General features: G+C 45.9%; 2 protein-coding genes across 7 annotated transcripts in view; one reads left to right on the top strand and one right to left on the bottom strand.

Annotated features, from left to right (window-relative positions):
• Positions 1–11642, top strand: part of SPG11 (SPG11 vesicle trafficking associated, spatacsin) — a 33659-nt gene extending 22017 nt beyond the window's left edge. For 3 of the 5 annotated variants that reach the window (XM_054215541.1, XM_054215542.1, XM_054215545.1), the window contains 13 exons: positions 141–303; positions 708–922; positions 1261–2005; positions 2866–3008; positions 4437–4635; positions 5723–5860; positions 7116–7249; positions 7875–7982; positions 8580–8748; positions 9502–9590; positions 10080–10235; positions 10780–10931; positions 11231–11642. In XM_054215541.1, coding sequence (XP_054071516.1) covers positions 141–303; positions 708–922; positions 1261–2005; positions 2866–3008; positions 4437–4635; positions 5723–5860; positions 7116–7249; positions 7875–7982; positions 8580–8748; positions 9502–9590; positions 10080–10235; positions 10780–10931; positions 11231–11411 — 2592 coding nt within the window. In that variant the 3' untranslated portion in view covers positions 11412–11642. Of the gene's footprint in view, positions 1–140; positions 304–707; positions 923–1260; positions 2006–2865; positions 3009–4436; positions 4636–5722; positions 5861–6974; positions 7250–7874; positions 7983–8579; positions 8749–9501; positions 9591–10079; positions 10236–10779; positions 10932–11230 lie in introns of those variants that run through there. The other 2 variants (XM_054215543.1, XM_054215544.1) reach the window with 2 other exon arrangements.
• A 1610-nt stretch (positions 11643–13252) lies between these two features.
• Positions 13253–24368, bottom strand: EIF3J (eukaryotic translation initiation factor 3 subunit J). 2 transcript variants are annotated; one of them, XM_054215546.1, is made up of 8 exons: positions 24237–24368; positions 24053–24153; positions 18882–18939; positions 18539–18630; positions 17960–18074; positions 16781–16939; positions 15718–15791; positions 13253–14329 (listed from the first exon to the last, which is right to left on the bottom strand). In XM_054215546.1, the coding sequence occupies exons 1-8, from the start codon at positions 24262–24264 to the stop codon at positions 14198–14200; spliced, it is 759 nt and encodes a 252-aa protein (XP_054071521.1). In that variant the 5' UTR covers positions 24265–24368; the 3' UTR covers positions 13253–14197. The 2 variants fall into 2 exon arrangements, with proteins under 2 accessions (XP_054071521.1, XP_054071522.1); XM_054215547.1 differs by having other exon boundaries at positions 13253–14326; positions 24237–24347.
• Positions 24369–24709: the final 341 nt, after the last annotated feature.

Raw genomic sequence — 24709 nt, 5'->3', positions numbered from 1 at the left:
GGAAGGGCAGTTAATTGTTTCTGAAAGAAGGAGGTACACCTGGTACACCTTCCATTTCCAGTGTGATTCCCACCAAAATGCAGAATATATTTGCAAAAAAAACCCCAGAACCCAACATTTAAAAATCTTTCTCTACACAGCTTAAAACTGAAGATGAACCAGCAGCTTCAGAATTACCTGTGCAGTGGTTGGAATCACAAGCGTTGTTTCTCCTTGAGTTGATGATGCAGCAATGTAGAACGGAGTATGAATTAGGAAAGCTCTTACAGCTGTTTGCTGCAGCAGATAATCTTCTGCTCGATGGTAAATACAGCTTCTTCTCTCAGATGATTTACTGCTTTAATCTAAAGACCACATATGATGTTGTTGGAGTGACTGAAAATGTTTAAGTGTAGTCATCCTGTTTTATTTTTGTATAAGAATTTATATAAGCAGAGTTGGTCCTTACGGTGAATTGCAGTCGTGAAAATGTAATTGTGTGTGTAAGTTGTCTGGGGGAATGATTACGTGCAAGTGTTGTTGAGGAGTGCACAGATTATCTACGGAAGTATTTTAGTTACGGATTTAGAGCTTATTTTCAGTCCCATGAAAGTTTTAGAGTGTAAAATCTGTGCTCCTCTGGCAGGGTTGCATGCTGAAAGAAGCAGCAGAATTTCCTCAGGTTTAAAAACCAGCTGCCTTTAATTGTTTATATTTTTGTAAAACAGGTCCTTACGTGAAGAAGCTCTGTGCGCTCAGTGAGAGCCTGAAGGATTCCTCCATATCGATTAATCGCTCCGTCCTAACCAGTTACAGTATGGAGACGTTGCAGAGTGAGTGCAGGTCAGTTCTGGAGCAGCTACAAGAGAAAGGGATGTTCTCGCTGGCTCGGGAGGTAGCAGCGCTGGCTGAATTGCCCGTGGACAACGTTGTAATCCAAGAGGTACAGTTAAATAATGATACCCACCTCTTAATACTCCTCTTACTGTCAGTATTGAGAGTGTTACTTCTTAGTCTTCCTGAAACACAATTTTTTCTTCAAATCACTTTTTATTTTAATGCAAGTACACCAAACAGGTTGACTATAAGTGCTATGCTGAAAAGGACAGTGTAGCTTTCATTATTCTCTTACTATTTTTACTTGCTGTACAATCAGTTTTATTCGGTGAGAAAAATTGATGGGACATTTAATCTAATTCAGTTTTTCAGTATTCTGGCCGTTCAGCGTGATTTTTCTTTTTTTGGAAAGAAAGTTGTTTAAGACCTCTGTGAATTTTGCAGGTTCTAAGAGATCTACATCATTTAAGAGACATCGGACAGTGGCATCAAAACCAGACAAGAGTTGAATTCTGGAAAAAATGTAATGACAACTTCATGAAAAATTCAATCTCCAGCAAAGCTGCATCTGATTTTTTTTTCAATCAGGCAAACGCAGTATTTGAGTCTTCAGCTCAGGAGAAGATAACTAGCATTATGGAGAGACACCTGTTGCTTACCCTAGCTGGCCATTGGCTGGCCAAGAATGACTCCTCGTCACTGCACAGATTAGAAGAAATAGAGAAGCAGATCTGGATTTGTCGCATCGCACAACAAGCGCTATCCACAGACGAGGGGTCAGGCAAATCGAGATTTTCCTCCCATGTTGTAGGGAACAGGGATTTTACCTTTGATAACTTAGCTAAGGAGTTTTCTTTTTCGAAGCTGCCTGCTCTGAACACACCAAAGTACTTAAAACTAGAGGGTCTTGCATTCAGAGAGCCTCAACAGACCTTGACTAACGAGGAGGAGGGATCACTCAAGTTTCTGATCGGATGCCTTCTCGATGAAGGAAGCGTGCACGAAGCCAGCCGTGTTTGTCAGTATTTCCAGTTCTACAACAGAGACGTTTCACTGGTATTACATTGCAGAGCTCTGGCTTCGGGGGAGACTGATCTAGAGAAATTACACACAGATATTCAGACTCTTCTTGTAGGAAGAGAGAAGCCATCTGAAAGCAGTGCATCTCAGCAAGGCAGAGTCCCGAGCGGTAAGTAACGCCAACCAGTTAGTACCAGTGCTGGGCTTCTGCTGGGTTCTTCCTCTTTACAGTCTTAATTGCCCCCAGTATTTCTGGAGGAAATAAGGGCTTCATGACAGTGGGTTATCTCCTGCGTTCATAAATCCTCTAGTGAAAGGAATTTGAGGCCTTGTAATATACGTTGCTTATGTGCTTCAGGCGGGGTGTTTCTGTGTACAGTTTCTATAGTCTCTTAACTGTTCGTTTTTTATAGTTCACGGTTCTGTTCCAGTAAAGTAGCACTGAATTTCATCTGTGTTCCTGCTCTTGAAGTAGACACTGTAGTAAATCTTGAGTGAGTTTATAGAGCTGAAACATGGAAATGCTTTAATTAATATATTTCTCTGAATTCTTCGTGCATTATAAAGGGGTTAGTGTTTCTTATTGATAGCAAGGCTAAGGCTGGTAATGTTTATATATAAAGTACTCTGTGCATATTTATGGACCCTGAATGAGAAAGCTGTCAGCTGGAACATTACTTTCTAATACTAATATTTATAAAGCTTAATAGGAATAGAAAAGAGGAAATGAAGCCTAAGCCACCAGAAAGACTGAAAGAAACCTTTATGCTCTCTTATGCTTAGGAATTTTACATCTGAGGTGTTATCGTGGATATTTTGGCTCATTTGTATTATGTCATATAATTTGTATCCTAAAACTTAAAAAAAAAAAACCAAACAAAAAACTCACAGGTACCAAGAGTTCCGTTTTCAAAGACTGAGAAAGTATTATGTATTTGCTACAGATTTCTGGAGTCTTGCTCCAAGTATAAGATCTATTGGTGTTATTTGTCTTTATGAGAAAGAGATTTATAGTATTTTTGTTTCCAGCATCAAGCTTAGAAGACTGGACACACATTGGGGCTCCATCTCCAGATGATCAGGTTGTTACCAGTCTGAAGGTTCTCATAGACGAGTGTGTCCATGGGAGGAACTACTGCAGACAGGTTCTCTGCTTATACGAACTTTCGAAGGTATGTGCCTGGTAACATTAAAGAAACAAGTGGTTTGTATCAAGTGGTGCTGTAGAAGTTTATGGACAGAAGGATACGAGTGGTGAAAGTCCTCATCAGGTGCCTGAAACAAGCTTCGGAGGGTGAAATTACCGAGCCTTTGTGTGGAAAAACGGCCAGATGCTTCCTAGGCATGAAGTGTTGAGATGAACTCAACTCCCAGACTCCCCGGGCCCCTACCTCTGACTCCACTAGGCCAGATTTCAGCCTGTGTCTCTTTGATGTGCTTTTTTTATAATCTTTCGAGCATATGTTGTTCATCTAGCACTTTGCTTTAGGCCTTTGTTGTGGGATGCCTTCATAATCAACACCGACGCAGAAGCAGACAAAGAGATAGCAGCTGCCTCAGAAGTTTTCGCACAGAAGTGCTCTGCAGGCTCGCACAGAGGCAGCTCTTTACCCCGGGGCTGCTCAGGGGGGTGGCCAATAAGTTCCAAGTGGTTTGACCCAGACGGTGACAGGAGACGTAGGCGACTGCTGCCTCTCTGCTCCCTGACCTTCCTGACAGCCCACCTCTGCTTCTTCTCCAGAGGGTGCGGCTGAACGCTCCTTTCAGGGTACAGAACCCTTCCCATGGTATTTGGTCCTTATTTTTGGAATGTAGCATTCTTTTTTTTCCTGAATAAAAACAACAGCTTGTGTGCTGAAAATATTAGTACCGGCTTTATCACAGAGGCTCTTAGATTTTCCTACAGAATCTTTCATGCTTTGAATATTCGGAGTGAGTGCTTTAGGTTTGAGCTACTGAGAAGTAGTCGTATGACCGGCTTGTTCCCTTTTAGACCATCCATATACTACTTGCCTGAAGCCGCGTGTCCATACTTTTGATCATTGTGTTTATGAGGTATATTTTTCAATTAATTTGTAAAGTTATAAATTGGGAATAGGTTGCAGCAGAGCATTTACAGAGCCTCACCAACTCCTCTTCCAACTGTAGCATATGTAAAAACCAGGATATGTTTGTCACAGAGAGTTTGTGGTATATAGAGAAGAGGAAAAGGAAACCCCTAAGTAAAACTTACGCAGTAAAACACAGTTCTTTGTTTTGGGAGGTCTTTCTTCCAGTTATTTTAAGTGTTAAGGTTTATATTTGGTTCAGGAAAGTATCTCTGTCCATGGCAACAGCTCTGTGAGTATTCAACTTCAAATACAAAGTACTCAAATGCCAGCCTGATTGGGAGGACGTTCATACTGAAGGTAAACGGATAAGGCACCGTTAACTGATACAAGGACAGACTATGTTTGCGTTTTTTGAAACGGAGCTCTGTCTGCTTCTCCAGCACTCCCCTCTGACATCAGCTCGTCGTTAGGAAGCAGTACCGCAGGTCAGTGTACGTTCTGGAATTTTTGCTGTGTAGAATCTTCTAAGTGTACGTGTGTGTTTCTTAGGAACTGAACTGCTCCTACAGTGAAATGTCAGCCCAGGACCCTGAGAAAGTGCTTCGGGCAATCCTGTCCTCCCGCCAGCCGGACAGAGGCAGGAAGGCGCAGGCTTTCATCACCACGCAGGGGCTCCGGCCTGAAACCGTGGCAGAGCTGGTGGCTGAAGAAATCATGCAGGAACTGTTGGCGTCTTCGGAAGGGAAAGGTAGTGAGGAGGCTTGATCTTGTATCTTAGCATTTTTGGTTTCTAAGTGTGATATTTGTGTATCTGAAAAACTGTCCTTGCTCTCCAGATACTTGAGTGCTCGTTATGGTCAGTAACGTTTGGGCAGCTCTTGTGTAATGTTTGTAAACCTGGTACACCTTCTTTAAACAGGTTTTATACAAACGTTTATTTTTAGTTATTTTTGAGTCCAGTGTGGTGTTGCAGCATTTAAGATTTTATTTTTTATAGATGTAAATTTAATGGTTTTAAAAAATGGGGTTGTTTGGGTTTTTTACTCATGACCTTTGCAGCCCCACATCATCTGACTTGGAAAGATTCATGCTTGTTTTCTTTGTGAAAAAAGCGTGGCCAAAAAATTTTCCCTTTTTTTTTGACTTTGTGAGATGAGGGATGTTCCTCAAAACAGCAGGAATTTTATCTGGGGGACTTTTCTATTTAAGTAGCTTCTGCTTTGCCACAACATTAACAACAAAGTTCCATGAGAAACCATGAGCCATCAGATGGAGATTCCTGAGTCCAGGTGTGCTCTCCTCTGCTCCTGCTGTCTTCCACTCTGCAACCCCTCGCGCCTGCTGCTCCCCGTGTTCCCCTTCCCTTGGTTGGCTCCGAGGATTTGGTTCCTTCAGAAGAGTCAACTTACTAACTTAGCAGAAACCACATCCAGAAAAGAAGAGTTTTCTGTCGAGTGCATGAGTTGAACTGGTCCACGGAAGAGTATGAATCTGAGCCACTGCAAGGGACGGGTTAGAATTGTGTTGTGTGAGGAAGAGGAAAAGGCTCTTTTTTTCAGCAGCAGCAGCAGCCTGCTGGATTTGTGAAATTACAGGTGGTGTTGCAGTAGCAATGCGGTTGTTCAGTAGGATTTCATTGGATTGATCTGGCAAAGAAGTAGTATCTGAGTCTTAAATTCAAGCAGTAAGATCAAAAGTGTGTTTGGAGCTGCAGTTCCAAGTCCCAGGTCAGTCTGGATGAAGTTATATTGGTTGCTTTGGGTTTTTTTTCCATTAACGTAGCTAATCTCTCCTGAACGGTTAGCACTTATAACGCTCTCTCTCTTTGGATACAGGACAGAAACAGGTTTTGAATCCTGCAGCCGAGAGTCAGGCATTCCTGCAGCTCGCTAAGCTGTGCCAGGATCATACGCTGGTTGGCATGAAGTTACTGGACAAGATTTCCTCTGTACCACGCGGGGAACTGTCGTGCAGTAAGTAAATGGCAAATAATACTTGATGTAACCGATGCATTACTAAACGTGGCGTTCTGTGGTTTAAAATCACATCACAGAGTAAAAGCAATGCTGATGGAAGCATCTGTTACGGATCTCAAATTCGGTACTAACTTAATAGATCGGAGCATACGCACAGTGCCTAAGCGTGCTGCTGAAGGGTTGCATCAGTTTACTTTCCAAGCAAAATACAGATTTTTTGTGCTAACAGCTGGGCAATGCAGTCAGTGAGTCAGCATCTTCTAGAACGCGTTCCGTGGAAGCGAAAGCGTGGCTGAAGTTAATGTTGAAACTGTTCCGTTAGAACCCAGCTGTAATACTGGAAATCTGGAAAACCTTTGTGAGAAAATAACTAATTGAAAATAGTTAATATCTCTGTCCTGTTGTCAGATCTTAACTTACCCCTTATTTTTTCTGGTTAAGTAGTATATGGGTGTGAGTATTAGTATTTTCCTGCATGGCTGACGAGTTAAGGAAAAGACTCTGAGGAAACAATGTTGGGAATTACCAAATTGTGCTGGAGGATGTCTCTGAATGGAGTCTCCGCTTGAGTACCTTTCTACAGGTAGAGGTATAATTGGTTTGTTTCAAAATACATCGTATAGGTTTATGACGTTAACTGTGTTGTTTTCAAAGTCTGCGTTTTTCAATGTGCTGTGCAGCGGTTCGTCTAACACTGCTGCTCTCCTGAAGTGACCGGCGTGGTGCCGAGAGTAAGGTCTGGGACCGCGCGGCGCCGTGGTTGCTTTGCACTCTTAGACCAGGCCTTGCACAGGAAGCGGAACGTGCCAGGGTGTGCTGGTTTAGCTCATTTATTTAGTGTGTGCAATTTAGGAATGATTTTTCAAACCCAGATGCAAAACTTGTGGCCTTCCTTTTGCCAGTGCAGCGCCGGTTGGTGACAGCGGGCAGCTGGTGTATTTATTATTGGATGTTTGTCGGTCAGCTTTTGGTGGAGGAGGTTGGAAGTTTTGTGTGTGGAATAAAATAACGTTTCAGGAAATGATCCAAAACGCCCAGACTTTGCCACAGAGTGAGACGCCACACTGAATGCGTACTGTTACAGAAACTGTTACTTCTTAAAATTGCACAGGACAGAACCGTAATAGCTCGACTTTCTAATCCAGTTCTGCTGTTTGTAACTGGGAAGGCTGTGGATCCTCTGCAGAGAGAAGCGTAATGATGAACTTCCTCAGCTTATTAACTGAAATACCTCAGTTCTGCTCCTCTTCAGTTACAGAATTGCTGATTTTGGCCCATAATTGCTTTAGTTTGACTTGCCACATGGAGGGAATCACTCGAGTCCTCCAAGCAGCGCGACTTCTCACAGACGAGCACTTGGCGCCGCACGAGGAGTACGGACTGGTGGTACGTGTCTCGGGTGTCTGGCAGGTGCTATGGGACGGTTTCCGTGTACACCTTAGCAAGCAGCTTTGCTCGTGAGCAGTGCGCGGGGGAAGGCGGGTGGTGGAACGGGATACGGTCTGTCACCTCTGCTCGGCTGGGCTCGTCCTGCCTGTCCCCAGAAGCTAAAAGGGAGCGTTTGGTCTGAAGTGCGCGGAGACAGTGGAAGGAGGAGGTGGAGACAGTGGAATGGTGAGGTGGCAGCAGGGTGGTAAATCAGAACGGGAATATCAAGGCCCTTGAGGTGTTGGTGGGATGCGACGGTTTGTACTGGGGGCTGTCCTGCAGCTCTGAGTCCTGCCTTGAAAGGACTCCTGGGGTCTGAGACGTGCCCAGTATAATGGTGCCATTGTCAAAAGGTTCACTGCATATTTTTATTTGGTCAAATTCCTTTCACCTCACAGTAAAAAAGATGCAGTAGGTTGCTTTAAAAATAAAACCTTGGTGGCTGTAAGGGAGGATCCGTGGAACTGCACCTGCTGGCCCAGCGCTCTGCCCGCGCACCGCCGTCTCCCCCACGCGCTGACGGCTCCAGAGAGGCTTTTCCGGCGCCACTTTGAGCTTCTCACTTACGCTGTTATTTCCACAGGTTCGTCTCCTCACTGGAATTGGCAGATACAATGAAATGACCTACATATTTGAACTGCTGCACGAGAAACACTACTTTGAAGTGCTCATGAGAAAGAAATTAGACCCAGTAGGTGGAAGGGGATAAAGGGGAGAAAACTTTCAGAGAACTTTGTGGCTATGTCAGAAACCGATAGTTACCCAACGAGGTGGAATGATCTGGGGATTTTAATTACTGGGGCCTAGGAAGGGTTAGTCGATTTTCATAGTAATCAATTAATTCTGTGTTTTATTTTGGTTTAGTTTAATAGGTTTTTTTCTAATGAGTTCAGTGCTGCAACAAGAGCAGCGTTGAAATGTCAAGCTTGGAAATGTCACTTAAGAGTTTTCATGTCCTGCTTTGGTTTTACTTCCAGTTAAAGTTTCATGGGTTTTTAAAAATCATCAATCTTTATAGCTTTCTTGGAACATAAATAAAGTCATAAACAAGTGTCAGTTTTGCCATTTGCCTGTAAAGAAATGAATGCATAGGTGCTGGATTTTCTTACCTGACATAACGTAGTTAAGCCGTTGCCATTACGTTTTAAAACACTATGGAGGAACCTCAGAGAGCGTAACGATCACTTTTTGGAAAATTGTACCAGAACAGATTTGCTTGTGGGTACTAAAACGTGAATAAAAACGAAAGGTCTTCAAATCTTAATCTGATATTGCTTCACCTGGCCAGAGCGGGACACTGAAGACAGCTCTGCTGGATTACATCAAGCGCTGTCGCCCCGGGGACAGCGAAAAGCACAACATGATAGCCCTGTGCTTCAGCATGTGCCGGGAGATCGGAGAGAATCACGAGGCTGCTGCTTGCATACAGCTTAAACTCATCGAATCTCGGCCCTGGGGTGAGTGGAAAGGGCAAAACCAGGGTTGTTTAAGAAGGGAGGCGTGATGGGAACTGGGGCTCTGGTTGCCTGTGCTGGTGACGTCCATCAGACTTCGCTGTCTGGAGGGAGGGGCCCGTTTGCCAGCCTGGGGGAGTCTCGTCCTTCGCAGTTCATCTGGCTGCTCTGGCCTTCTCAAGGGTTGGGATTTTTGGCTGTTACCGTAACGTAATGCTCCTGCGGTACCATGCCTGGGAGGAGGAAAGGACACTTGCACGTTTTCCTCATTTTATAGGATGTGACACTGTTTTTTTGTATAAAGTGTATCTATAAAGCGTTGGGGTTTTTATCTTTGTGCGAGGTGAGTTGTTACCACCTCAGCTTCGCGAGGTCTGTAGCGCTGGGGGAACGCTGTGGAGCAGAGACCTCACTGCAGAGCAGTCAGCCAGCGCCATACCGACAGCTACAGCGGAAGCGATGCCAAGGGGGTTTCTGAATTTGTCTGGTAATAGTCAGTGCTTCTGTCTACCCCAAATGTAGGGTTTGGGTCTCTTTTCGGTTCTTCAGCCACTTGACTAGGTTCAGCAATCGCTTTGGTCCCTTCACTGAACAGACGTCGCCATTCCCTCCTGCTTTCTTAATATGAAATATTTTTTTAGGCTTTTATTGCTTTCTGAAACAACACTAGGGACAGACTTGGTACCAGGAGGAGTTTTTGTAACTTACTTTGTCACCTTTAGAATAGTTGGTTATTCATTTTTTTCCCCATTTCAGAGGAGTCTCTTCAGGATGTTGCAAATTTAAAGAAACTGCTGATGAAAGCTCTGACTCTCTTCATTGATGCAGCAGAAAGCTATTCTAAGGTAAAATGAGAGGGAATCGTCTGAGTTGTGTACAGCACTGGGAGCACTGAGGACGAAGCAAGCTGCTCTAGGGAGGATGCGCAGAATCCCGTCCCAGGCGCAAAGGAATCTCTTGCTCTGTCAGCTCAGCAGCATCCCAGCAGTCCCAGTAACGCGGCTGTGCCAGGAGCCACACGCGGTTCCCTGCTCAGGCTTTAACACCGAGGGTCACAATTAGGTTCCCCAGTTGTAGAGGAGAGCCCATGGGCTTAACTAGCAAGAACAGAATGATATAAAGTGTTTTGAAACTGGTGTGATTATGGTGAAAGTGTTTGTGGTGAGTGAAGCTTCAGTTAAAACTAATGGAATGCGATCAGTGATAAAACTGCAGGGACCTGAGAGATGAAGTGCTAGACGGCTCTGAACTCATTGTTGCTCTCAGGAATGTTTCTCACTTTCCTCCAGAAACACGCTTCAGAGGTTTGCATTTGTCTCTGATTTATCAAACAGGACGCCTGTGTCCGGCAGTCCTTGCGCTGCAGCCGGCTAACGAAGCTGATAACCCTCCAGCTGCATTTTCTCAACACTGGGCAGAGCACGAGGCTGATCAACCTGAGCAGACAGAACCTCATGGACTCCGTCCTGTCCTTGCCTCGATTCTATCAGGTGAGCTTGGCTTCCTCAGCCGCTCCGTTTTCTGAAAATTATTGTTTGAATCAGCAGGTTCCGAAGCCCTCTGCTCCTGGGAGCGTAATGCTCAGCTCTTCAAGGTGGCCGCCGAGTCCCGTGACCATTAGCCCATCATACTGCCGCAGCTCCTGCTGTGGGTGGGCGCTGTCAGCGGCCCTTGCTTCCATCCTGCAGCCCGGACCTTGGCTGTCCAGCGCCTCCCGTGCTGCTGTGACTATTCGTGAGAGCCCTGAAATCTAATCTACGTTGGCATCCGTCATTTTATACATTCGGAAATGAGACAGAAAAGGGCTTTTTTAACGAGAACCATCCAACCCCTCTCTGACATCTTGTTTAGGGGCTGAGGAGAACTGGTTTGTCACCCTCGTATTTCTCTGTAGTACAGCTGCTCTCAAGAGCAGCATCAAGAGATGGGCCAAACGGAAGACCTACGATGCTTTAAGTATTCTAAGTACAGGGATGTTTCTGTGCAAGAATAAGCTCTTCCTGCTCCGTAATTCCAGCATCTCTTCCCCTGCAGGCGGCCATCGTGGCCGAGGCGTACGAGTTTGTTCCAGACTGGGCTGAAGTTCTGTACCAACAAGTGATCACTAAGGGAGACTTCACTTACTTAGAAGAATTTAAACAACAAAGGCCACTGAAGCCCAGCATATTTGAGGAGATTGCCAAGAAGTAAGTAGTTCTGTGGTCAAACTGGAACTTTCTTTTCCACGGACTACTTAGAGGAGCAGCTGCGTGTTTAATGGCATGCGAGTCTTAGTACTGTTAAAACCTTTTATGTGATAAAGTGTATCAGGGACTGCTCAGATCAAATCTTTTTTAAAAAGAATCAGGGCAAAATATACAACCAAGAGAATCAAATGTACATTTTGAACACAACCTTTTTAAGAAATGCAGTTCTACAGCAAGACAGTCTTGTAGTTGTTGTCTGTGAACCTTTCTGTTCCAATTGAACGTACAATTCTTTTCAGAGTCAAACAACACCCACCCACTGATGCCGCGCTGAAAAATCTGAAGAAATTGCTTGCTTACTGTGAAGATATCTACACGTACTACAGACTGGCTTACGACAACAAGTTCTACGACGTGGTAAACACGCTTCTGAAGGATGCACAGACTGGCTGTTGCCTTAATGATATGTTATCAAGCTAGACTCCAGCCTCCGCGAAGCAGAAACTGGCTCTGACAAGTACCAGTGCCGCAGCCCCCTGCATGGTTCGTACTCATTCGTTAACAGAGCTTTTATCAATTACCTGCTTACGATGATACGCTGCTATGTGAAAGTTACTCCAGAAAACTGGTGGTGGTTGTAAATATTTAAAATGCTGCGATTGTGTTAACCTAAAATTGTGTTTTGTATAATAAATCTTACTGTTTACAAAATACGTGACTAAGCAGAAATAGACCGGCACGGCTGATGATGAACCACGGGGACCCGGCTGTCCTTTAAAGGAGGGGGTGGATGATGGATCGCCACAGGAATTGTGTCTAAACCCACAAAAGGCTGAAACAGAAGGTGGAGAATGTCCAGTACATTGCCAACGAAATCAGCAGAACTAGGGAGCGCCTTTGAACGTTTTAGATGCACACGAGGATAAGGCAGCGTTTGACTCCAGCCTGAGCAGCCTGGTTGGGTTTTCTAGCTCGCGGATAAAGTGAACTAGTCTTGTGCAACTCCAAACAGCCGATCTTTAATTTGCGACTGTCGTGGAGTAAAAGGAGTAATCAAGCACAAATATATTCTTAACAGTCATTACATTTTAACTCCTTTCCACGCTTGGACAGGCTTACAGGGCAGACAGTCGGTATCGACACCCTGTCAGGAGCGAGCGAGCAAGGTGTTCTGCCGCTTGGCTGGTTTGGCAAGCTCACGAGATCAGGTGTGACTTAACCGGGGAGGGGGAGGAGACTTGGACACTGCTTCAGGCAGAAACCCCGGTTCAGCTTGGACTCTGTTCGCTCCCCAAAAGAAATGCAGCCGGGGGAGCTCCCAGCTAATCCAGAGACATTACCCAAGGGGCGGGGGGCTGGGCAGGGCGGGCTGACAGCAGCATAGAGACAGCATTGAAGTAAAATTAAGCAATGATATCGTACTATCTCTAAACGTTATCCTAGCAAAAATACAATTGCCATAGCAACCCAGTTAATTAGCAAGGAGATGCTGACTTGGATTTGTAGCTATCTGGTTGCTGACCGTTTCTCACGCTAACAACTGCTGCGCGTAACAAATATTTACTTGCACAGGCTTTAGCTCGAGTCTGCACTGGCAGCGCTAACAGGCGTACACAGGTATACACACCACACACAGCAGCTCCTTTGCTAAATAAAACATTTTATGTAGGGAGGATTATGCCTGAGCAGAACCCGATTTAATATTCCAGTTCTAATGAGTCCCAGAAGACCAAATTAGGCTGAGCTGACCTTAAGTTCGATAACGGCTAGCGAGCTTTTAGCTTGAACTTTACCATTCCTAGCATGGAAGGAGCCCCTCGCGCTGTCCTCCTGAGAATTACCGGCCCTCCTCCTTCAAAAATTTGGGACCACATGTGGAAGATCCTGCCTTGTGGAAGCGCACACTTATTCCATGCCTTTTGGGAACAAACACCTGACTAAAGCAGAAGTGGTAAGTGCAGCTGCCCCGTGGAATGAAAGAGCTGCCCCGGTACAGCCCACCCTAAAACAGTCCCGAGGGGAGGACGAGCCCCTGAGCTCAGCAGCTCCAGCAGCAGAAGAGATTAAGTTCATCACGGAAATGCTTGGATTATGGCAGTCCTGGAAATACTTTGTTCACCGTCAGCATCTCTAAGAGTGTTACCATAAGAAACAGCCATTTTACAAGAATGAAAACTTGCCCCTCTAACACCGGTTAAACTGGAAGCCGCAGCGAAGACTGGCCCCAGCGCCACGCGCCCGGCACGCGCCTGCTGTGCAGCTCTACCGCTCGGGTACCGCTGTTCTAAGAGCTGAAAGAACCGGTCCAAAGACAGCTGTCGTGAAGTCCTCAATAGTGATTTTTATTAAATTAGTTGCTTTATAAAACATTGCAGATGTCATAATTGTTAACATAACAATTTGCCCAACTGTAGTAACTGTTGCAGTTTGCTAAGCAAGTTGTTTTTTTTTTTTTTTTAAATGAAAGAAAATGGCTGAGTTGTGAAAGATCTACCACAACCCAGGAGAGACCAAAAGGAAGTCTTGTTTTTTTACACTTAAACCAGGCAATTAACTGCTAAAGAATACCCAACCCATACAGCTGCATTAGTAGAAATTTAGATGAATGGAAACTAAACTTCATACTCAAGAACAAGTCGTTTGTTTGTTGGTGTTGGTCGGTTTGTTTTTTTTTCAAATAAGCAACTCTGCTTGTTCTGACCCACGCTTGTTCTGTTCCATGTCAAGCCCTGAAGCCGGGGGTCCCTGAAGCGCTGCGTTCCCAGGCGCAGGACCCTCCCTCTGAAGTCCGCAGTTCCCCTTCACAATATGCTGAAAACCTCAAGCTCTAACTTAAGACAAAGCAATTGTAATACTAAGTGCACACCATGCCCTTGCTGCAAACTGCTTGTGTTCAAACGAGTCATTCCCGGGGGTACACTTAAGGCCATGTCACCCGACTGTGCTGGTAATAATACTTTGCCTTGTTGGAATTCATCTCCAATTTCGTGGCTGTTACTGTAAAATTAAATAGCAACAGTTACCATTATCAGAATTTGGGGGTTTTTAACTGCAATTTACATAGCTTTTAAATGTCTTCACTCTAACCCCTGACCACGGAACGGGAAGCTCAGAGCTTCGGCACGGACCCGTCAAGAGCTAAACCACCAGCACAGAGATACTGCAATTTTGATTGTAGCATTTGGCAGAATTTAAAGGAAGAAAAGTTGTGCTACATGTTTAAGGGATTATGGGCAACAGAAAGACAAGAGAAGGGGAGATAAATGTCACATGAAGTCTTCAAAGTCTTGTACGTATTCGCCGTCATATCCTCCGTAATCAGCCAGGTCATCTTTCATAGTAGCCTTTAAACCACCTCCAGGCACAACACCTTTTTTCTTCTTTTTGGCTTTATTCTGCTTAAATAGGAAGAGCATGTTTGTTTACTTTAAAATCCACAGTAATTTGTCATTATTGTAATTAGAGTAATGCCACAAGTCCTGAGGTGTGAGCATTCGCGTGCCCGTGCGGCGAGTGCTCAGTCGCCCGACATTTCTCCCCTGCGTTTCATCCCACACCATCTCCTGCGGGGGGAGCCGGGACGGTCCCAGGTGTCCCACAGCTCCCTGCATCACGTATACCCGGGTTTGTCCGTCATCCTGTTCTACCTTGACTCCAAACAAGTAGAACTAAGTAAACGCAGAGTCTGGTGTTTAGTTTGTGGAATTCCCAATTTAATTGAGGAATTCAGTGTGGCTTTTAGCACCACAGAAGCTGAATATCTTCCTTGCAAAAAAATGGCCATCCTAAACAAACGTTACAGACCATTTCACGGTAAAGCTCTTCCTTACTGGACTGGTGTAGCTGCAGCTTCCTGGGGCTGACCAAACTAATGTACATGAAAAGCCGGGAGGGAAGAGTATAAAAATAGGAAGTATACGTATTTTTTTCTTTTCAAACTTGTTTGGTTCAGTAAGTCACAGGCTTCTCTCCAAAGTGCAGTTCATATTAAAGTTTAGCACGTTTGCCAGCTCCAGACTTAACGCGCTAAGGCTGGACATAAACTTTGGGTTGCAATCAAGTGCGTCGCCCACGCTGGCGAGTCGGGGCTGGCATCACAGAGCCACCCCTGCCACGGGAACCGTCTGTGTCCCGGAGGTTTCCCATCCCACACGGACGATGCTCGGCTGTTTGTTTCCTACCAAGCCTCCAATTTGATTTAAAACATAGCAAAAGTTGCACTGCTAGTCGTATTTTCTGCTTAATTTTGATCTAAGAATTCAGTGAATCACTGAACTCCACCCCCCCGAGTTTCAGCACAGCTGTATGCTATAAAATGTAATGTTTTGCATCACATAAGCATCAGTTAAGCTATTACATCGCTTTTTAAAACTTAACTTTTCCTTGTCTATGCAGTTATTTCTCCTTGAATTTGCACAACAGCATAAAAATCCTAGTTATCTGCTATTCAAAAGCCCAAACTTTGGCACGGATCTGAGTTACTCCATAGATGGGTTTCACTGACATTTAGCTCTACAGGAGGCTGCTTCTGCCTTCGGGATAGCGGCGAAAGCCGTTTTGCCTCCAGGACAGCATCCAGGGGAAGGCGAGCACGGCGAGCGCGCAGGGAACAGGGTCTCCCTGGGATCTCTAGTCGATCAGCTCCCCATTACCTCCCGCAGCGAGGAGTGAACTCTAAACCAGCACCCAAGGTTACCGCTTCATCTCCTGCTGCTACCTCCGTGCCAGGCCTGTCCCCGTTTTCCAGATGAGCACCTTTAGCCACAGAAACACGCAGAAATCTTACCTTTTCTTGTTTTTGTTTTTCACTGCATAGTACTGTCAAAGTATTTGTGATCTTTTTCAAATCGTCAATTTCCACTGCACCAGGGGAAGAAAAAAAAAAAGATTCCTCAGCAATATTGTTCTTAGAAGGCAGTTAAATAATCTAACATCAAATTCTCTAAAAACTAGAAATAAGCATTAGTAATAAGTACGGGCAAAATACAGAGTGGGTAATTCTGGTCCTTATAATCACAATTACAATTTCCGATGGTCTCTAGTAAGCAGCTTGGATGGCGTAGAAGGTAAAACTTGTAAATTAAGAGTTAGTGAACACAAAGTCTTAACGAGGAGGCATTTGAACAGTAAAACACGGATACAGTAAAACATATCAAAAGGAGCAGTGGATTAACAAGAAATTATTGTTAACATTAAATGGTGCAAGAAGTTGCGAGTCCTTCGCTTCAGAAGATCTGGAATCCTTTTGGAATGGAAGTTCCCAGCTCCGCTCCGCCAGTGAAGGCTGTATTTATACAGCACTAGTGTCAAGTTACCCCTTCACTGCAGGACAAGGTGTACGGTACAGGAAAAGATCTCGAGCAACGAATTCACCAAGTACTTCAGCCAACCAGGGCAGTGGAAAAAAGGAGTTCAAGATAGTTTTCTCCTGTGTAGTTACACGTTGAATTCCAGAACAATTTCTTTTGCAGTCCCCAAATTACATGAACTCAATTTTATAACAGTATCTTTCCAAATGAGCTACAAGTTACCTGGCTCAGAGATTCCTATTATTTTGGAAATAGCTTCAAGAAAAACAAGCAAGATTTAGATCGGCATAAAAATTCATACTTTTAAAAATGACTGCTTTGACGTGCAGAAAGAGTAGCTCTTGTACAAGCACACAAGGTGTAATAAAGCTTGTGGAAATGGAATCGGATGCTAGTCAGTAAAACAGATTAGTACTTCACTGAATAGAAACTACATAGATCAATCTTGATGTAACATTTACTGTAACAGCGTGTTTTCAACTTCAACTCCATTGCAATTGCGGTAGCAGTGTATTTTAGGATGTCTTTCACTTCACTTACATGAAATACATACGTCTCGAACTAGTGCTTCCAAAAAACTGGCATAATGTAATGATTTTTCATACTGTGTAATTTTCTCTTTTAGTAGTTTGCCAAATTCCGTAAAGTCATCTTTTGAAGAGGGATTCATGGCATCTATTCCATAAGTGTTATTTACACCTGCACGGGAAGACAGAGGTATTATAGAAAAAATCATCTGTGATCCAGAAGAGATGTCCCCAGAGAAACAAGTCCAGTCCTTCACCTCCACCGACGCCAAGATTCACGCTCCCCGCTGGCTTCTGCCACACAAAAGCCACAGCCTGAGTTACTGACCTGTGCGGAGCTTAGTCATTTGAACCAGCTTTTCCTATTCTCTGGAGCAACGTGTGCTACACGAAGCCCCTTTCCCCTTCAACGGGGAATTCCTGTCTTGAACTCCTAAGTGCAAAATGTAGCTGGTTCTGTGCGACTGTATTCCCTGCACCCCCAAGGCACTGTACTCTTTCGGAAGACTCACAGAGCAGAATTGTCACGGCGTAATAAGCTGTATAATTCACTATAATCACGGAAACAGGCTTTCATGTTTGAAGAATGCTGCTATGAATCAGTATCTTCATCACTAGTTCTGTCAAAGCACAAAACCAGAATGATGTGCTTTAAGTCTGCTTCGTCTGCACCAGGAAACAGGCTCATGCCACTGAACTGGATTTCTCAACATCCAGCTTATTACTAAACTGCCCGAAGTAAAGCAGGCACGAGTTATGCTCTGCCACACTTGTCCAAAGCCTCATTAAACCCAGGTTGTAAAGCACCTCAGAACACTGAGACAGCACTTTTTTTTTTTCTTCTTACACACAGTCATCTTTTCACCAGAAGTACCAATATGTTGGAAAATTTAGTCATCCATCTTTTCTGTACAAATCCTACCAAGACACATTAAGAAAAAACACCTTCTATTCTAAAGAGGTTTTTGTGGTTCTTGCAATTAGTCCTTAGTACCAGGACACGCCTCCAGTGGTTTGAATTTAAACCCCTCTTTATTCTCAGGAACACAACCTGCGTGTGCTCCGACAGTCAAATCCCGCCGGCCTCTTCCCGCAGGGTATCCCCACCCGCCACCGTTGCATTCAGAGGATGCAGCGCTTCTGCGATGCTACAGCTGCGGTGACTGGCGTGGCTCGGGCACAGCACACTTACCAAATGTTTCTTTTGCTAACTCAAGATCTGACTCCTCTTGTAACTTCTTTAGTCGTAGTTTGTCTGCTAACTGTTCTTCTGGTGTAAGTTCTCTATGTTCCTCTGGTGCCTCTAACTGCATTGAAAAACGTATATAGGGAGAACGTTACATTTCTTACCCTCCAGCAGAGGTAGTTCAAGAAATCATGGTTTTTCCAGTGCCACTTGAATAACTTACTTCTGCCCGAAGTCAATACACCTCAAGCATGTACAAACCTGAAAACCACCCCAATACCGTGTAACAACGCCACCTTGTTTAATAAATCGTTCATTTTACAAGAAGTAGGAAGAAACACCTCAGTTCTAAGTTTCACAACTGCATGTTTTATCATGCGGTGCGTACAAAAGAAACAGCGATAAGCATTGCTTCAATGACCTGCTTGAATTACGGAGAAATTAAAGCTAACATCCCCCAGATGTTCAGAATAGTCAAGAACTTTACAGGCCTTGTTCGACCTCAAAAAAAAAAAAAAAAAAAAAAGAAAAAAATCAAACCTGCCCTCTGACTTTTATGAGACCCAGAAGAAAAAAAGGAATTACCCTTTTTTTAAGCTCCTCTTGCTTTTTCTTCTGTAGCTTTTCTTTTTCTTTTATTTTTTCTGCTATTTTCTTCTTTTCTGAAACTTTTGGTTCTGTAAAACATTGAACAATACAGCCCTCAAGAGGTCTACTGATTATTTTTCCGCAACTCTAGAAACACCAATCAAAGAGCAAGTCACAGACTCAATTACTGGCACCTGAACACCGGGAGAGTTACCGGACATGCTTTGTCAAAAACAAACCCTATTTGGAAAGTGGGTTTGATTCTTTAGATACGCTGGAGACAAAACCAGTGTCTGTTCTGACGCTGCACACAGAGTCCCATATTACTTTTAAGACTTACCTTGTTTTACCTCTGTCTCCTTTACTTCCTCCTCTTCCTCCTCATCATCCCAGTTATCCTACAAAATACGTTTTCATTAGGATTCTTTTACAGATACTTTCAACTTGTTTAGGTAACAAATACACAGACCAGGAGCTTACATACGACCTCTTTAAAAGCTCACACATCCATTGACCGGACGTGTTGGCGTGAGGAAGTGGGGAGGAAGTCGTGGGAGCTGTACAAGGGCACGGCTTTTGGGAGTTGACCAAGACATTTCAAGCTGGTCCTTGCCATGAAAGAGGCAGCTTTTATTCAAGGAATCAGAAAGCTCATGTCAATACAGTTACAAAAACAAAATCATCAACAGTCAAATCAATGAATCGGCAGAAACCATTTTAAACCAGAACACGCTGTCATCATCACCGAAAGACCCGTTCTCCCCGCCGCTGAGCGACACCAGCGTGCCCCTTTCCCCTGAGCCGGGAAAAGCATTCCAGGGGCTGTCCCTGGAACCGCAACACACAGGGGGAACCCACCCGGACCTGCTGCCGACACTGCGCAGCAGACGAGGCTGGCTGCAGGAGCAGGGAAAGTGGCAGTAAGCAGACAGAGAACACAGAGGGGCCAGCTTTAGGCACGAATAGCAACTTTTAAGTGCCACAAGATCCTGTTTTGGACCAGGTTTTGACCAACGACTACTGCTTTTTAAATAAGCAAAGGAGCTATCAAAAGACTCTTCCCACAAACAAATCACTTGAATGTTCTTCAACAGCCGTCACGTTCTCCAGTGTATTTTCAACAGTCTGAGCTGCAGTGTTTGCAGTAACTCTGTCTCCAGCATTCACCTTCAGCATGTTCAAGATTCCTGGTGGTCCTGTACCCAGGCGGATGATCCGTGGTTCAAAATACTACGTATGGTTCAACCAAGTACTGAGGAAGCATCATTTTCTACAGCGCTGACCTGCGGATGTCACCTGCAGACCTTGCCATGCCAGCAGGGATTCCACAGTTTCTTCCTGACAGTTACCTGGGTAACCGTTACAGGACTATATATTCTTGTCCTAATGCCACTCTGAATTCAAGCGGATGGCCTCCGCGTGGAAATCAATGCTCTAAAATTGATCTGAAGTTACATGCCGAGTACCACATGATGTACACACCAGAAGTTAAAGCCAAGAAATCTCACAGGAATCTAATTTTAGTTACCTGATTCAACGCAGCTTGCAAGCTTAAGAGACTACGTTTTTTAAGATGAGACCTAGTTTACACAAAAATCACACGTACTGTCAGTACATCATGTAGGTAAACTTAAAAACCATAAATCCTGATTTTTGTGATTTCCACCTCACAGCAGTAACGCAGCCGGTCATGCAAGCTATCCATTAATTTCTAAGAGTTGCTACTGGCATGGCAAAATAAAAGACACTGGCAGAAGAACTCGGTATTTCACTGCAATGTGCTGATCCAAGCAAGGAAGACACCCGAGTTCATCTACCAGCTCACTCAAGTTAATTGGCACTTGTAAGGGATTCAGCTTCTCTTCCACGTTCCAAGAAGCTGACTTGAATTTGGAGCAGCGTTATTTTAGCTCATATCTAATTAAGAGTTTGTTACACCCACTTCTTAAATAGCTCTTTTCATTACAGCTTTCTGCCTTATCCCTTGCCCTGTCCTTCACAGACAGATTTTAAAATCAGTATTTTATGGCGCAAAACCCCAGAGGAAGGGCAGCCTGTCCATGGTGTAAAGGTACTCAAGGGATTAAAGGAAACCACTGCGTGTTTGGGAGACGTCACAGAGGGTGCGTGGGCAAGGACTTTCACGCCATGACAGACACACTCCTTCCCCGCAGCAGACCACGTCCCCGCTCGGGGGCAGGCACGGTGACAGTTCCAGCTTGCAAAGCTGGGATGATGCAGCAACGTGGAAATAGCAGACCCTTGGGAGCACGGTGTGACAGCCCGGCCCAACCTCCCCTGAGCTGTTAGGTGGAATTTAAGATCTCGGCTTTAACCAAAGGGATCGTTGACTGCCAGGATCCTGCCTACAGCCCCACCAGCAGAACAGCGCTGCTGGAACCGGGGACAGGCGACACCAGCTCAGCGTCCTCGGAGGAACGCTCCTGGTGGGGCGACCCCCAAGACATCACCGCCTGAGGAGTCACTCCTCAACCTGGCATGCCAAGCTATGCCGGTCTCCCAGCTGCGCGGAACGCTGCCTCACTCTTCTCCAAGATTTTTTTTTTAAACAGCAATAGAACATGATTAATATGGGTTTTTTGTGTGGTTTTTTTGTTGGTTTTTGTTTGTTTGGTTGGTTTTTTTACTGGGGTTGAAGGAGCATCCAAATATACACCTGTTCCCATGTTTTACAGATTCGAGTGAACTCTCTTGGAGGGAAAGAGAATCGCTTTGGTGTTGCATCTGCACTGATACTAAGTAATTCAAGGAGTACATCTTTACTCCAAAATACATCCACTAAAGTAGCTTAAAACTTTGAAGTATTTCAACAATAGTCATTTACCCACACTTATCTAGAACAAGGCTATTGAAAACATCTTCCATTTCACAAAAATAAACCCTTGATAAGAGCAGCTCTCTTACAATTTCATACGCCCCATCAGAAGTACCTTAAATATATGATAATACACATTATTCCCCCCAAAACCAGAAGACGTGATTGGAAAGTGACAGGCACTCCAGCATTCAGATTCCCAGCTAAACCCGAATGCTCTCCTTCAAAGAGAAACGACTGTACCATGACAAAGGCTGTCGCCTGGATGATAACACACACATTTCCCAGTTTTGGCTTTGTTAAGCACAGAATTGCCCAAGAGTAAATAGATGAAAATTCCTTGGCAAGACGCCTGTCTTCTGGGAAACGTGTGGTCTGGGTAACCCCAGAGAGTAGTTTTGTTACTGATGAAGATGCTAATTTTAAATCTGGGGAAGTCAAAGTTTCCTGAACAGTTATTTTAAGTTCATTATTAAAAAAGCCTTCCAAAATAAAATACAGAAGCTGAATACATAAAACACATTCCAAGGTGTGAAATACCAGCCTGAAGACAAACTCACGGTCAGAAAACACTTTGTTCTATTTTAGACCACGTCTAAAATTTTTTCTTATGCGGGTACTTCCCCAAGGTGGACCCTTGCAAACAAGGTACCTAGAGCCGACTCAGCCACCTCCCAAGCCCAGTTCTGTGATCTGTTTGGTGTTTATACAGGGAAAGCAAATCAAAGTAAAGCAAAACAGCTTTCTTTGCTGGACCGGTCCTTCTCTCTAGATGCAGCTCCAGTATTAAAACCATAATCCCTCAGAAAGAGTTAAACAGTTGCATTCTCACTACAGGTGGGAAAAGTGTTCCTTAACTAAAACAGCCACAGAAAGCACAGGCATCTTCAAGAGAAAAAACTTTAGACTCTGGTTCTACTGCACACATTCTATCATAGCAAGAAAAGTTTCTCACTTTCAAAGAAAGGAGGAAAAGCAAAGCCTCAGAGACAACTGAGTCCAAGATATGTGTATATATACGCATATACGTATATAAACTACATATATAGTGTTACATTCTAACCACACTCTTTACAAATGACTGTAGTTACTGTATACAGAGATACCTTTACTTATTTTGCCTGCTGTAATGTGACACCTATGATAACCATAGGGTGCGGGTGTTATTAAATTAAAGAAAGAAAATGGACAGTCTATATCTTACAAAAAAAAAGTAAATAAATTTTTGTAAGAGAAGATGAACTACTTTTTTTGTACTATTTATAAAAAGAATACCCACCCTAAGCTGCAAGGACAACTGTGTTGAGGGTTTTCAGAGATTCTGGTAACAGAGCCAAGGGCCTAAATAACAAACCCAACAAGAGTCCTCTCCCAGTAACAGCAATACTCCACTTCAGAAAGCTTCGCACTTGTGACCATGCTATAGTGACCAAGTCACCTCGGGAGATTGTCTATTACAGTACCTCAGCACCTCGATTTGAAACATAAAGGTCTTTTTCGGCTGACCTATTTCCATTCCTTACAAGCTTCATCAAGCACGTTCCCTGGATGTTCCCTAGTATCGTTTTGCCTACTGTCTGTGTGAATGTGGAGCAAACCGAGGGTTCTGCAGCATCCACCATCCAGCCCCCCGGCTTGCTAAGCGGCAGCTGGAAGTAAGGAGGAGAAAACAAGCTTTTAAGGGAAGGTCTGCTTTCATAAGCATCAGAAATGAACACCTGCACATTTTAATACTGATTCTATGCAGCCATCACTCTTTGAAACACAGTAAAAATCTGTTTCAAATAGTGCCTTAAGTAAACTTATTTTAAGTGACATGGGCCCTACCAAATCTGAAACTGCGCAGTAAGACCGCTGTACTTTCCAACTGTGGCAGTGGGGCCGGGGCGGGGGGAGGGTGTGTGTGTGAAGAAGTAGGAAAAAGGGCTGGAAAAGACACGCTGCCACGACACAGAAGTTTCTGGTCGATAGCAGAAGCAAAAATACAGCACTGCTTTCATTAAATCCAACCCTCACGCCATACACGTGTCTCACCCAGCACACCATACTGAAAACTACGAATCTGAAGGGCTACAAAAAGCAAGGAGAAACTAGCCAGTCACAGAAAGCTGCCCAGAAACAGCTGGGAAGCAGCAGGTGGATGATCTCCCAGAGAACAGGAGACACCTCCTGAGGCCTGAAAAGCGTCCGCCTCTTCTCCCCTGGAAGACCCAGGCAGGGAACGAAGGGCAGGCAGAAACGCCCGCTCCGAGCGGGGACTGAGGGACACGGGGACTCGTTTTCCACTTGGCATTTTGACTTGTCATCCGCAACCCACCGCTGCCCTTTCAGGGCACCAACACCCGAGAGTCCTCTCCGCACAGGCCCGGGCCGCCCCGCCGCTCCACCCCGCCCCGGGCCAGCGCCTCACCGCCGGAGACGCGTGAATCCAGCCGGCCCGACGAGTCCGACCCACCCGGCGGGAGGTTTCCTCACCCGCCGCCCGGGCCGCCCCTGCCCCGGGCCGGGCCGCGCCGCCGCGGGCCCGCGTCCCCCGCACACGCGGCACCATATGGCAGCGGCCTGAGGCGGGCCCGGCCCGCTCCCCGCCGCCCCCGCGCCGCGGCCAGCCGGCGAGGCCGACCGCGGGGCCACCCCACGCCGCGAGGGCCCGGCGAAGGCCCGCCCGGCCGCACCTTCACATCGTCCTCCTCATCCTCGCCGGCCCAGCGGTCCCCAGCCACTCCCGGCACCAGCCGCTTCGCCACCGGCTCCACCACCTCGAAGCTGTCGGCGTCTGTGGGGGAGAGGAGAGCGGGTGAAGGAGAGCGGCCGACGGCGGGCGGGGGGCGCCGGCGGGGCGCGGCGACCGCCACCTACCCCAGGAATCCGCCGCCTCCGCCGCCATCTTCCCCGCCGAGCCGCCGGCGCTCGCAGCAGGCACGGTGAGGCGGCCGCGCCAGAGCGGCCCCAGCCAGCGCCGCGCGCGGGGCACGCCGGGACGGCGGCGGACTGCCGGAGCCGCGCCCCGCGCCCCGCCCGCGCGCACTCCCCCCCGAGCCCCGCCCAGCGCGGGGCGGGCCGGGCCGTGAGGGCGCCATGGCGGGCGGATGGGGGGACGCGGCCGCCCCTCGCCGCCCGCACGCTCCCCACGCCCGGTCGGGGGCCCTCGGGCGCGGTGCTCTCCCGAGGGAAGGGCCCCTTCCCCGCCGGCTCTGCGGCGCTATCGGGGAGCGGCAGCTGCGGCCTGAGGGGAGCCGCCCCGCCCCGCCGCCCGGCAGGACAGATAGGCCGAGTTCTGAGCTCCCACCGGCGGGGACGGGTCTGACGGCACCCGCTCAGAGATCCAGGTT

The sequence above is a fragment of the Rissa tridactyla genome, chromosome 9 (assembly GCF_028500815.1).
Source record: "Rissa tridactyla isolate bRisTri1 chromosome 9, bRisTri1.patW.cur.20221130, whole genome shotgun sequence".
NCBI classification, from domain to species: Eukaryota; Metazoa; Chordata; class Aves; order Charadriiformes; family Laridae; genus Rissa; species Rissa tridactyla.
This window is presented reverse-complemented; position numbering and strand designations above follow the sequence as displayed.

Bases quoted from the DNA above. Each gene is read 5' to 3' on its own strand.
- EIF3J (XM_054215546.1), bottom strand. From the start codon at position 24,264: ATGGCGGCGGAGGCGGCGGATTCCTGGG. The intron at 24,154-24,236 runs GTAGGTGGCGGT...TCTCCCCCACAG, and splicing joins GGAGGCGGCGGATTCCTGGG to ACGCCGACAGCTTCGAGGTG. The intron at 18,631-18,881 runs GTAAGTCTTAAA...AATGTTTTACAG, and splicing joins GGAGACAGAGGTAAAACAAG to AACCAAAAGTTTCAGAAAAG.